General features: G+C 40.7%; 1 protein-coding gene across 2 annotated transcripts in view; it reads left to right on the top strand.

The window, feature by feature from the left end:
* Positions 1–14982, top strand: part of ssbp3b (single stranded DNA binding protein 3b) — a 35707-nt gene extending 20725 nt beyond the window's left edge. For both annotated transcript variants that reach the window (XM_080732329.1, XM_080732328.1), the window contains 11 exons: positions 634–697; positions 1394–1467; positions 4720–4784; positions 5885–5933; positions 7183–7218; positions 9692–9746; positions 10846–10910; positions 11724–11802; positions 12064–12092; positions 12662–12763; positions 14060–14982. In XM_080732329.1, the coding sequence (XP_080588455.1) occupies positions 634–697; positions 1394–1467; positions 4720–4784; positions 5885–5933; positions 7183–7218; positions 9692–9746; positions 10846–10910; positions 11724–11802; positions 12064–12092; positions 12662–12763; positions 14060–14089 (648 nt within the window). In that variant the 3' untranslated portion in view covers positions 14090–14982. The remainder of the gene's footprint in view (positions 1–633; positions 698–1393; positions 1468–4719; positions 4785–5884; positions 5934–7182; positions 7219–9691; positions 9747–10845; positions 10911–11723; positions 11803–12063; positions 12093–12661; positions 12764–14059) is intronic.
* Positions 14983–14988: the final 6 nt, after the last annotated feature.

Below are 14988 nucleotides of genomic sequence, written 5' to 3'. Positions count from 1 at the left end.
GTTATGGAGTTTGTAGCGGGCCCTTGTTTCAGGCTCCATCTCTACATAAGACTCTTGATTACATTCGTCCATCCATAGCTTATTAACCCATTTAGGCCTAGGGTTATTGACCGCTTTAACAATTAAAAAATAGCAGATATACAAGCTCACAGCGCGGCACCGAGTGCCGCGCTGCGAGCTTGTAGATCTGCTATTTTTGAAAAATCATGATATTTCTTTGCAAGTCTTTGAATATATCCATTTAAAAGCGAACATTTGTAACTCAAATATTTGCTTCTGGGTGGTCCCTGGAACAAATATTTTGAGATGGGGGTCCGCGGCCAAATACCTGTAATTTTGGGGGTCCTTGACATGAAAAGGTTTGAGAACAACGTTATTTAGAAGAATGATTTAGAAGTCGGGTCAAAGATCGGGTCAAAGATATTCAAAGACTTGCACACATTTTCACGGTTTTTCAAAAATAGCAGATCTACAAGCTCGCAGCGCGGCACTCGGTGCCGCGCTGTGAGCTTGTATATCTGCTATTTTTCAATAGTTAGAGCATAAAATAATGGTTAAAGTGGTTTAAATCTAACGCGACTCAGGCGCGTTCCAGGTATTTGAGAGTTAAATAATTTTTCTCCTTCTGTGCAGCCTCCAGGTGGAGGCCCAGGTCCTCACCCCATGCTGCCCAACATGGACCCGACACGACCACAAGGTACGTTGTCCACGTCACATCACAGCCTAATGTCATGCTCTCTGTAATGAGTGAAATGATCCCCTAACACAGGGGTTCCCAAACTTTTTTTGTCTCGGGGCACCCCATGAATATTTGTTTTAATCCGAGGCACCCCTACATTATAATTTTCACTCCCAGCACCTTATATTTATAGCATATCGTCGTTGTGGGGTGGAAACCTTGTATGTCCAAAACCGTTCGTTTTGTATTTATCATCTATAAAATTAACTAAACTAGTGAAAACAGCAGATCTACAAGCACACAACGCCTCGCATCGCGAGGCGTTGTGTGCTTGTAGATCGGCTGTTTTCACTACTTTTGTGCGACAGTCTTGTATGATGAAGCAAGGCTTTGCTTTACCAAAAGACATATAAATGTGAAACTTGGAGATACAAGATTTCTGCCCGACAGTGACGATATTTTAGTGATTATGTTGCGAGGACAACGTTGAGATAACAGCCATTTTGGTTAGAACTGACTGAAAATAACTTTGTACTTCAAGTTTAAAATTATACTAAACATTTTTCCAAGTGTCCAAATAGATTCCAAATATTATCAAATGATCTCGCGGCACCCCTGGACTGCCGTCGCGGCACCCCAGGGTGCCCCGTCACCCACTTTGAAAACCCCTGCCCTAACAAGACTGTTTGTCCCTTTGTCCCTTCCGCCGTCCAGGGCATCCTAACCTGGGGCCAATGCAGAGAATGAGTGGCCCTCGAGGCATGGGGCCCATGGGTCCTGGTCCTCAGGTAGGTGTCTTACCACTAAGTACTTAGTAAACATAAATGTAACAGTTGGTCTCATGTCCTAATCCGGTGGTTCTCAACCTTTTCAGGCCGCGACCCCCAAAATAATCATATTTTAACTGGGGACCCCCCCCCCCCCCACACACACACACCCTGACGAGTTGAGGCATTAAATTCTGTAACACGGTTCTGTTGTGAAAATAGCCGTGCTGAAGCGTTGTGAGCATGTAGATCTGCTATTTTCACAATTTCTGCCTCTAATATTTGCCAAGTTGGAGGTATTAAAAAGTCCTTAAATTGTCACATTAGAAATGTGCATAGGCTACCCTCTATAGTCTATACACTTAAACTTTATGTTGCTTTGTTTACTTTTGAGTGAGAAAACAATGTTGAACATTAAAGGAGCTATAGTCAACTTTTTCATTGTAGGTGTACATCCTAGTCTACAGACTAGGATGTAAACAAAGTACGGGCCCTGTAAATGTAAACAAAGGGCCAAAATGATTATTTTATCATTATTTTACGCTTTTTGTGGTCATTTTTTAATTGAAACACATATATGAAGCTTATTTTTTTATAAAATATTTTCGAAACATTATTTTTATTTTAGCATCCGTTTTTCAAGAAAAAGTTGACTATAGCTCCTTTAAGTTGGTCATCTCGGGACCCCCCAAAATAATTTGGGGACCCCACAGGTTGAGAACCACTGTCCTAATCTATAATGGTATACCCATAATTAGAAACTGCAGGATGCTAAATTGCTTTTGTTGAACAATTTGCATAATTAGCATTATTGGCTCAAATTAGTATAATCACCTATATGTACAATATTTCAGCCTCTGCTTGGCCGATTTGGACAACATCAGAGTGGTTTTGGGTGTTATAAACTTGGTTTCTGGCTGTAAGCGATAATAACACGGCTGCCTTTAATCGTTTCAGACATTGTGAACATCTGGTTTGTTGCCGTAACCGCGGGCACAGCATTTGGCTAGCCTGCACACGGGGGCGGCCTGAGAAAATCAGTCTTGTCAGTCAATTTATAATTTATAAAAAACATTTTATATAAATTGAAGCTTATAAATGTGTAATCATTCATGGATGGAGGATTCAGACGCACACGATTAGCCTACGATAAATTGCACCAATCACATTAGGAAACCCAGCAATCTCATAAAATTGTCTCTTAATCACGGCTCGCTGAGCATCATTGCATGGAAATTGGAGCTGTTTGCCAGAAAAAGGGGACTTGATGGTTCTGCTAATGGTTGGCTGTGACATACTGGACCCGCTAAGGTCCCAGGGGCCAAAACCCCCAATGTGGAGACCGGCAGGTTCTGTGACGTTCCTGGTGGCTTTGTGCTGTATGCGGACTGTGGGCTGCCTATACTAGGGGGGCAAGGGGGGGTCGTTCACTCACTGTGAACAATTCATAGACTAATCAGGTTGCAGATATGACTCGACCACCTGGACAGTCCAGACCAGTTATTTGAACACCTGGAGTCACAACCTTTTCCCCCCCCCCAAGTATACATTTTGCAGTATTTGCACTTTTGTTATAAGTGTGAAATTTCAAATTTGTATCCATGACTTTATAAGTGACTTTTGTGCCCGGACAAGTGAATGGGAAATGTACTTGTCCAAAGGATGAGTGCCTCAAAAAGTTAATGTCGAGCCATACACCTGCATTTGCCAGGTGTAGCATTCAGTGTCTGGTCTCTCTCTCTTAACTTTCCAAGTTAAATTGTGGCTTAACTCCAGAAAGACATGCCTTGGCAGCAGGTGTCATCAATTTGTCCGTACACAGACAAGTGTGTCCGTGTCAAAGACTTGGTCTTGTCCGTGGCAAGTTTTTGATTTACACACCATTATAATTGTTGTGGGCTTGCTGAAAGAGAGCACACGTATGTTATCTTCATTATTTATCTATCAAGTTCTCCTCGACAGTACAAAGGCAGGGCCCTTAGCCAATGAGGTGCATCCAGGCCTGTATTTATAAAGTGGCTGGACACTATTTGGTGTCTTCTTGTGGAGATGTAGGGAAATACATTTGCAGTTTCTAACGACTCTACATTATGAATAATCACAAAATATACACCTCCCCATACCATTATTGAATTAATTAAGATGACAATATGACCTCTACATACAGTATGTAGCATAATCAAGTCTGCCATGGCAGGCATGATGGCACAGTCCACATTTTAAAATGTTCGAGTATCGGTATTCAAACCTATTTAATGACCCTAACTTCACGAATGATGAGTATATGACCTAATCATGATGTATCCCAGATGCAGGCTATTAACACATGCAATAGTATTGTCCATCATGACACGGGAAATCACAGCCAAGCTTCTAATCAAGTTGAAAAACATCTCCATTCACTTCACTCCGTCGTCTCGTCAGACACACACACACACACACACACTGATTCGGTGTTCTGTTACTTTTACTTTACTTTACTGTCAGCTTCACGTCAGTCAGTAAAGGAATACACACACACACACACACACACACACACACACACACACACACACACACACACACACACACACACACACTGAACTAGCTCGTCATGAGAAACATGGCTAAAGGACTGTCTTGCTGCTTTCAATTCGGTCACATGTGACGGCAGTTTCGGATTGGCTATTGGTAACATACACATTGCGTGTCATGATGATAGGCAGAGATCAAAAGGGACACACACACAAAGATTTAGCATTTAGTATGTGAAAGAATTGTAGAGACATACTGTAAGTAGCACAGATCATTAGTGAAAACCAGTATATCGTCACTGTCGGGCAGAAACCTTGTATCTCCAAGTTTCAAATTTGTAATTTTTTTCGCAAAGTAAAGCCCTGCTTCATCATACAAGGCAGTCGCACAAAAGTAGTGCAAACAGCAGATCTGCAAGCACACAAAGCCTCGCGGTGCGAGGCGTTGTGTGCTTGTAGATCGGCTGTTTTCACTAGTTTAAATCATTTTTGAAATGATAAATGCAAAACGAAGAGTTTTGGACATACAAGGTTTCCACCTGACAACGACAATATAATTGATACATTAAAAATGTTGATTGATATGATGCGTCTTTACATAAATCAGTACATGATTTCTCCATTGAAAAGTGTTGAATACATTAAAAGGTCCACACACTGGTTAAATGCTCAGCTTTGTTTATTAAGCTCAACATTTCATCAAGGAATTTGGCTTGGAATGGATTTTTTTTAATATGCTGCTCATTGATTTTCTCATCAGAACTTTGGTGGTGGGATGAGGCCTCCACATAACGCCATGGGCCCCGGCATGCCAGGAGTAAACATGTGAGTCCTTCTTTTCATCTTTCTAGCTTCCGCCGTGGCCTGAAGGCTCACCTCTTCATAGTCCACCTTAGCCCATAGCACTTACCGTAGCACTCGCCTCCCTTCAATGACCTTACATGAAAGTTGTATAGCATTTTTTAGGTTTTATTTAAGGTTTTTACTGAATAGGTGCTTGGTATACCTACGTTCTTTTTCTTAGATTACTATTTCTATGCATTTGATGTCTTTATGTTGATTTATTGATGTTAAGGCTGGGACTTTTAACTGATTAATTGCGATTAATTAATTACAGAAAATTAACACGATTAAAACAAATTAACGCATTTTAATCACACTTAGTTTTTGTACCACAGAACCTTCAGTTTCGGGCATACCGATCATAGCGATGCACCAACCAAGAAGAGACAACAAACTCAAAGGGAGAAGTAGCCGATCAGAGCGCTTTACTTGGCCCAGTGGATGCGAAATTTAGATTAAAAAAAAAATGCTTCTCAGGTCAAATATCGATGTGTGATTAAAATACGATTAATTGCAATTAATTAATCACAGAGCCTGTAATTAATTAGATTACAAATTTTAATCACATCCCAGCCCTTGATGTATTACCTTGCTTATTGTAAATCACTCTGGATTAAGATTGTCTGCTGAATGCCTCAATTATAAATTGTAATTCTCATACAGCATTGTATGAACATTGTTCACCATAGTTTTATTTGACAAAATTCAGGCTCTTTTTTTTTCTTTTTACATTTATGTTAAAAAATAAATCATGATTCTATCCATTTTGAATAGCTTGAATACATGATTACTATGCAATTGACAGATTGTTGATATTATTGACATTGGTTATCAGTTAATAGTATGTTTAGAAATGGTCCCACAAACGGCCCACCCTGCTCACTGTAACTTGTACATGTTTAAAATAGAAAATATGTCGTAGCCCCGACCCCCCCACCCTACGAGGAAGTAGGGGGTCCCTGCTCCATCTCCCCATCAAACGCCTGAAAACGTTGAAGACCCCTGCGTAATGTATTATTGTGTGTATCGTGTGTTGTCAACCTGATGTCTTAACCGCTGCTTCTGTTCCTCTTGCTGTCCAGGGGCCCAGGTACTGGCAGGCCATGGCCCAATCCTAACAATGCCAACTCAGTGAGTTCATTCTTTCTTTGTGCGTTCATTCATATGCATGGACAGATAACACTAATGGGGAGTCGATGGATCCTTGATGGGGTTCCCCGGGGGTCCCCAACCAAATGATTAATAGTTGAGCACTAAATGGACCCCTACGGGTCTGTTAACTCTTGACAGTGTACACATATTTGGTTCCATTTCAACACTCAGAGGTATATATAGGATGAACCTGGAAATATAAGACCTGCACACTGACACTTTCAAGTTCAAGAGAATAATTCATTAGAGCTACGTCGTGAGACCTTCCTCAGGCTCCTTCACTCATGTAAAGTAACCAAATTAACTGAGGATTTTATAGTGTAGATTGGGGTCCCAGAGATTTAAAATAGAATGATCAAACGGGGTCCTTGCCTAATGCATATCAAACTGGGGGCCCATGGGTGCACAGATGGGTGAAATGCTTTTTATACTGAAAATGACAACTGCATCAGGTGTGACCTAGCAATGACAGAGGCTGTTTAATTAGCTTGATTCAATATCTAGATATTTCAGTTAAGTGAAAAGGTCCTTTTCTTTGAAAATGGCTAGCCAGATTGCTGACATAGAAACATAGGTTTTTCAAAAAACCTTAGAAGGATTCAAAAGACACTTATAGAATCGGGTCAAAATTCTAATTTTCACGATGTTTTAAAAATAGCAGATCTACAAACCCGCAGCTTGCCGCGCTGTGAGCTTGTATATGCTATTTATCAATAGTTAAAGCATAAAATAATGATACACAATATAGTGTACCGGACTGTACCCGTTCTGAATGGGTCAAGGATAAAAAAAAGGCAAACGTATCAGATCGCTGAGCTCAAAACACGTCGCTTCGCACCGCGTTGCGAGCTTGTAGATCTGATGCTTTTGTGTGACGCTGTACTATGATCAAGTAGGGCGTTCATTTAGAAATAAATAACATTATAACGTGCAGATAAGGGTCTCTACCCGACAGCAAGGAGAATACACATGCACACAGGAGTGCTGGTTCGGATTGCAGCCAAGTCTGTGCTTCAAGTCGGGAGCCGCGGAGCTTTTAGTGTGCTCCGGGGCTCTAGTCTGGGTTGTAATTGTAGTATTATGTGTCCTGGTTTCCACAGACTGCTAGACCGACAGACATGATGGTATTAGAAGGCTGATCGGATGATGAATGGTGCTGTTTTGTGGACTGGACAGGAATTGCATTCCCTCTCTTCTCGCCTGTAATGTTTTCTGTTCTTGGTTTCAGATGCCTTACTCGTCACCCTCTCCTGGTGCATATGGGGTAAGAACACTTCCTGACACATTCAACTAATACAGTACTATTGAATTTCATTGCACGACAAAACAGTTTCTCACTGCCCTGTCTGGATTGTATTTGAAAATCCATTCGCCATAAAGCTGCAATCCGGAACCTTATTTAACCAATCTGTATGTTGGTATGTTAATATAATGTAACTCACACATCTGCAGTGGTTGGAGGTGGTCTCCCTATGTTTCCATTGAGAAATATTGACCCTGGTGTCGGGTAGGACACCTACTGGTTAACAAGTAGTACTGCGTTGTCATCATAAGTACAGTGCAGTACCAAAGTCCTCACGTCACTCCCACTACCCCTGGGGTAGGGCATTCACCAAATATTTGAATATTTCAATATTCGAATATCAAAGTCACTATTCGACTTTGTTCACCGAAGGCGAATATTCGCTTATTATTATTTTTTAAATTGTTTTCTCTTTTTAAAAAATATATAGTTTATAAAGCTTGGCTAGATAGGAAGTCATAAGAATGAGTTGTCAATGCCCCTGGTGGATGAATTTGTTAATGCTCTATACCAGGGTTTCTCAAACCTTTTTAGGCTGTGACCCCCAAAATAAACATATTTGAACTGGGGACCCCCACCCCGACAAGCACTCGGTTCTGCAGATAAATATTGTGAAAATAGCAGATCTACATGCTCACAACGCCTCGCGTCGCGAGGCGTTGTGAGCATGTAGATCGGCTATTTTCACAATATCCGCCTCTTGCTTACTTAATATTTGACAGTTTGGCCAGTCCTGTCGAATATTCGAATACTTTGAGGTCGAATAATTCGAATACTAAAAATCACTATTCGTGAATGCCCTACCCTGGGTCACAGCGTTATTAGTTAGTGTGGTTGACCCTGCAGGGCAACCACACTATAGTATTTGTTCGACTTTATTCTTTCCATCCACGTCACATAAACCTTATTTTGCCGCTCTACTCCTCCTGCCACAGTTTTGGTGGCACGCACTTGGGCCGTATGTCAAATCGACCGGCTTCATCGGGACACGCAGGGATGCATTTTGTTAAGATATACGTTATATATAGTTTAATTTATATTATACATTTATTTGTGAATTCATTTTCTCCATTGACTTGAATGGGAATAAAGAAAAGGATTGACTTTTCCCGAATATGGAGATGACCGACATCATAGATGTCTGACGTCATAGACCACATGAGACTGACACAATATGTCCATATATGGGCATTTCCAGATATGGGCTTAATATTGATCACGTCAAGGATCTCCATATATGGGCATAAAAGGGACAATGACTGACCCAGAGATCTCCATATATGGCCATTATTGTATTGGTGAATACATTTTCCCCATTGGCTTGAATGGGGAAAATTCTAATGGTAGGACGGAATTCATTTTCAAGTGTAACGCGCGTCACGTCAACCACTCTTGCAATTTCCAATTGCAACTTCCTAGTTATTATTTTGTATAGGCAAATCTTAGATCACGTCATTGAAGAACTGTGTTACAAAAAATAAACAAACCACCTCAGCGATTTTGTCAGAGTATGTGATTCTGTGCCGTTTGTGATCTCGGGTTAATTTGATAACGTCTTTGTAATTATTTTTCCATACTAGGTGGATAAATTGCTACTTTTTCACCGTCAGTTGATGCTTCATATCCATATGAGTGAATTCGCCAGGGGGGGTTTGTTTTATTTTCCAATACAGTTCTTATATGACTTGATCCAAGATTGCCCTAAGGAAATTCCAACACAAATAAGAACTGCGTGTGCCCTCTAGTCCCAGAGATGTCTGACTTCAGTGCTCTATACTTAATGCCAACATATAGCCTAGTGGGAATTTGGTCTTCCTTGAGTGGTAGAAAATATCTCCCACACAGGAGACCCAGGTTCAAATCTCGGGTGATACATGACGCTTAAGGATTGCAGCTTTAATCGTTCATATAAAACGAGGAGCATGTATGTGAAGATAACATGAACATTTACCTATGGATTGGGGAGATGGATTTAGAAAATAGCAGTTGTATTCAGGGCAGGAATTTCAGGGAGGCCATGAAGGCCATGGCCGTTGTTGCCCCTAAGTTTGGCCTTGTGCCCCTCAAAGAAATGGCATGCCCTGAGGCCACAGTTGCCTTAATGCCCCATGCAGCTGACGCTAACCACTGTCTCTTTCTTGTCAATATGGATACACCAATGTCTCTTCCTTGTCATGTAGACACCAGTGTCTCAGTGCAGATAGTCTACCGGTACATTACATTTAAAATCATCTTGCACTTAAATTCAACAATGGACTAACTTTTGATGAACTTCCTGCCCTGGCATTTGGCCTTTGTGCCCCCCAAAAATGGACACCACCAAAGGTCAAGTGGCCTTGCCTCTAAAATGACGAAATTCCAGGCCTGGTTGTATTGCACTTGATTCTTGTTGTATGTGTTTGTATGCTCATGTATTGTCTCTTTATTCCCAAAGGGGGCTTCTGGAGGAGGGGGCCCCCCAGGAACACCCATCATGCCCAGCCCTGCAGGTAATAATAATAATAACTTGCACATAGGGCTGTCACCATTATGATATTTTACATGACGATGAATTGTCAATCAAATAATTGCAATTAACGATTGAATTGTGTTTTTGTCGTTGACAATTACATTCCTGTTTGGCCTCTTGGCTTTGAAGTTGAACATGGCAGATATGAGACATAACCTAAATATACAAAGAAATGACACATTTGACAACTTTATACTTTGACTGGTCAACTTTATACATTGACTGATCTACAAGCTCACAACGTGTTGCAATGCTATTTCCACTATTTTTTTAAAATATATGAACATTTTTCAACATGGAAACGATTATGACTATTGTGACAAAATAATTGCGATTATGTGAATTAATTGCGACAGACTATTATGTAATCATTGTGACATGCCTACCCATGAGCTGCTTATCACCACACTCACACACACATTGGTTTCACTGTACGTACTGCTATTTACCGATGTGTGATACCGGCAATAGGGCTGTCACAATTATTACATAATCGTCTAATCGCAATTATTTGACATAATCGTGATTATTTTTCATAATCGTCATAATCCTTTCCAGTTGAAAAATGTTAAAAAAGTCAAAAATAGTGGAAATAGCAGATCTACAAGCTCACACCGCATCGCTACGCGTTGTGAGCTTGTAGATCGGCTATTTCCACTATCAAAGTTATTTTTTAAGTAGTAAGTTGTCAAATATGTCAGTAATTTCTTTGTGTATTTAGGTTATGCGTCATATCTGCCATGTGCAACTTAAAAGCCTAAAAGCCAAACAGAAATGTAATTGCCAACGACAAAAACACAATTAAATCATCAATCGCAATTATTTGAGTGACAATTAATCGTCATGTAAAATGTCATAATGGTGACAGCCCTATCGTAAACCTATCTCTAATCTCTAAAAATAGTTTAATTGACCGTAAAAACAACCATTTGTCTTGTGAGGACCAGGAAAGTGGTCCTCACATATCTTATTACTCCAAATCATGCGAAACCTTTGGGGACGATTAGTAACACACACTCATGTCTGATCCAGTTGCTTTTCTTCACACTGATCGCAAAATAAACATTTATGTTTTCCAGACTCTAACAACTCTGGCGACAACCTGTATACCATGATCAACACTGGACCTGGAAACCGGAATAATGTAAGTTTCTGCCTCTTGTGTGCGTGGCCCAAAAAGAAAATATGTTTCCCCAAAAGTGAACTCTTAATCCTCCTTGGCATTACCTACTCCTGTTTCCAAAACATAAAACTCACTCAGGCACAAGTGGGAGTAAATATTTGTAAGTAACTGAAGTCGAGGCATGAGTTATAGGCTTTTACAAGCACTCAATGTAGTTTTATTAAAAAAATAAAAACCTGGATGTAACTATTTACTTTGACTCTGGTGGCTTTAATGTAAACTCACAATGCCTTATTGACCCTTAAGGCCACTGTAGTTTGTTCTCGGTAAAGTCCTGAGTGTTAATTTAACTCAGACTGTACAAATGGAAACAAATGAACCCATCTATTTGTCACACTTCAGATAAATTAAGACTTCGTTTAATTTACATAATTGAAGTCTGAGAGTGTACAAATGGAACCAAATGGACGCTTAACACTCAGGTTTTACAGTGTAGAGCAGTGGTTCTCAAAGTGGGTTGAGGGGGTCCCCAGCAAAATAAATGAATACAACATCAAAATCAGGTTAACCACTTTAAAAACCTATACATTGGCTATTTGAAAATAGCCCACATGTTGATACATTGAGCTTGTAGCTCACAATTGCAGCCTTATTTAATATCTTTTAAACTTTTTAACAACACATGTTGTAAGTAAGGGGGTCCCTGGCACAAAATATTTTCAGAGTTGGTCCAAATAAATAATACATTTGGGGGTCCTTGACATGACAATGTCTGAGAACCATTGGTGTAGAGTGCAGTAAACAAGCCCCATTTTCTCTTTGTTCCCCATCCAGTTCCCAATGGGCCCCGGCTCGGATGGGCCCCTGGGAGCCATGGCCGGCATGGAGCCACACCACATGAACGGATCGCTAGGTAACGTAGATCTGGTGCTACGCACGCATATACTGATTACAAACAACATGGAAAATGTTTAAGGTTGCATTGGCAGACGGAAATAGTTCTCAAGATTCTGTTGTCTGAGTGAAACTGGAGAAACTCCTTGAAGGCATGTGATATTTCCGTTATGGCCATGGAGGAAATATCCTCTTGTATCCCTGTTGTATGATAGTAGCCTACTCTTGGTACTCTGATAGAAATACATTGTTTGTTTTCCTTCTTTCTCTCTATCGATAGGATCTGGTGATATGGATGGACTAAACAAAGTGAGTATTCGAAATATGCAACAAAGCTGTATTTTCTATTTTTAACCCATTTAGGCCTAGGATTATTGAATGCTTTAACTATTGAAAAATAGCAGATATACAAGCACACAAGCTTGTAGATCTGCTATTTTTGAAAAATCAAGTTTTTTTTGCAAGTATTTGAATATATCTATTAATATTTGTAACTCAAATATTTGCTTCTGGGGGTCCCTGTAACAACATATTTTGAGATGGGAGTCCGTGGCCAAATACCTGCAAATGTGGGGGTCCTTGACAAGAAAAAGTTTGAGAACCACTGATTTAGAGGAAGGATTTAGAAGTCGGGTCAAAGATCGGGTCAAAGATATTCAAAGACTTGCACACATTTTCAAGTTTTTTCAAAAATAGCAGATCTACAAGCTGAGCTTGTATATCTGCTATTTTTCAATAGTTAAAGCATAAAATAATGGTTAAAGTGGTTAAAATCTAATGCGACTCGGGCGCGTTCCAGGTATTTGACTGTTAACCAAAAGTTTAGGTTGTAGAATGTGTGTTTTCAAAAACATTTGTGGCACTTCCTTTCTTCCTAGAATTCTCCAAACAATTTAAGTGGCATTAGCAATCCTCCTGGGACCCCGAGAGATGACGGAGAACTGAGCGGAAACTTCCTCCACTCCTTTCAGAGCGAGAACGTAAGTCTCATTCTCTGTGACCACGTTGACCACTACAGCAGACAGATTGCAACAGGATGTAGGTTTCTTTAAGGAAGAAATGCAGCAGGATGTATTTTTTTCTTCTGAGAGAAAGGCATGTCAGATGAAGCCTGATGTATGCTTCATTCAAGGGTGTAATGCCGAAAATAGACGTTCTACAACCTCGGCGCATTGTGAGCTTGTAGATCTGCTACTTTCTGCATGCAACACCGTCAGATGATGGAGTATAAATTAAGTCTTATTATGAATTATTATAAATGGAGTATTCTGGTAACATGCAGAATCCGTCTACTACCAATGACGTTGCACATCAAAAGGAAACATACTTACATTACTGATAAATTGCCAAATATTAACTCATCATTTTCACGTCCTCAATTTATTTTTATTACACACAATCAAAGATCTGGCGTTGGTTAGCCACATTGTCTGCTGCCGCCGCTCTGTCCCTATCTGGACAGTGCATCTCCTCGGCTAACTGTCACACATCAGTGAAGGGACTGTTGGCTGTAATGGGGCTTTGATGAAACAAGAGTTGGAGCGCTATTGACCGGACAGTGGAGCTACAGTCACAGCACATTAACATCATTGACTACTACAGTGCCACTGTAAGAGAGACTGCACCTGGCATTTGACCAAGGAGAGAGTGACTCTTCTTAACCACTTTCAACCTGGCATCCCTATTCTGAGCATGTCGTTATTGCAGGGTCTTCCTAGGGCGTCTCAGAATACTTTGATATATTATTGGAATTTATCAATGTCACTCGCACTTTACTTGGTGTGTAATTCAGGGGTGCTGTGGATGAAAACGTTATTTACGTAGAGTACTCATTTCTGCCCGAACCCGACCCTAACCGACCCCAACATTTCCGGGCCAGGTAGGGCCTAAGATGTATGCTAATGAGTCTGGCTGGGCCGAGTCTCGGGCTCAAAAAAGAAAAAGAGATTTCTTTATTATTGTATTACTTTTTTACTCTGTGATAGTTGATAAATGTATGCTAGTCAGGCCGGGTTTATTTAGGGCCCAGTTAGGACCGGGCCTTCATTTTCCAGGCCTGTTGAGAACTCAATTTACAGGGGTGCCCCAAGACATTGATGTTTGAGAACCAGTGAGTGCATACATTTTCAAAAAATGAAAAATTACAAGCTCCCAACTCGTCGTTTTGCGAGTCTGTAGATTGGCTATATGGCTATTGTATTTCGTCCATTTCTGCTATTCTTGGTACAAACAAAGGAGCTTAAGTGGTTGACCTCTTCTTCTCTGTGACTCCATAGTACTCCCCCACCATGACGATGAGTGTGTGATCCCCCTACCGCCACCTACCCCACCTATTTGCCATCATTCCGAGGATCTGAACTCACCATAGGACACGGCCAAACACATCAGCACCGAATCAGGGACGGGCACCATCTTGCTTCCACCGCGAAACGCCAGAATGCTGATCGGAGGGGGGCAACAAAAACAAAACAAACAAAATGGCTGGCGACTACTGCTCCTTGTTCAAAAATGAAGGACAATTTTTCTCCATTCTTCACAAGCCCAAGTGTGACAAAACCAGCTACTGAAATGCATACATGACACGTTTTAAGTTCTTTGCAGTCCCCTTAAGCCCCTCCTCCTCCCGCCCCCACCCCCCCCCCCCCTTCTGAAGCAAAGAAAAAAATATGGTCAAAGTTTTACTCTCTGTACTTTTTATTTTTGCTTTGTGGTGCAAGATGTGCAGAAAATGTTCAGCTTTTCTGTCATTTAAAACACTGGAGAGTGTGCATATGCATTGTGAGCTAGGAAAAAACTCAAGGTCTCGTCATATTTTCCTTTATAGCCATGCGTACTGAATCACAAAGTCAGCAGACTCGAAAATTTGCCTTTTTACTCTGTGACCACCTTAAATGAATGACATGTTCTGCCCAGTGCCGACCCTTACTATTTAACCCATGTTTATAAAGAGGGAATTATGTGAAAGAACAGAGGCTTTTATCATGACAACCCTTCACAGTTTGTAAGTGCTCAGAGAGGGTTTTTAAAATGTAAAAAAAACGATTGATCCCAATTCGATCAAGTCTCGATCTTCTATCGTTGAGAGCAAAGCTGTTCTGCACTCTTTAACATGTTTTCTTGCAGTTTCGACAGCAGGACTGCTGTTCTGTTATTTGTCAAGGGAAAACCAAACGTCAGCGTATGAAGCGAGTGCATGAATGCTGAG

The sequence above is a fragment of the Nannobrachium achirus genome (genome assembly GCF_963921795.1).
Source record: "Nannobrachium achirus genome assembly, chromosome: 1".
Classification (NCBI taxonomy): Eukaryota; Metazoa; Chordata; class Actinopteri; order Myctophiformes; family Myctophidae; genus Nannobrachium; species Nannobrachium achirus.
This window is presented reverse-complemented; position numbering and strand designations above follow the sequence as displayed.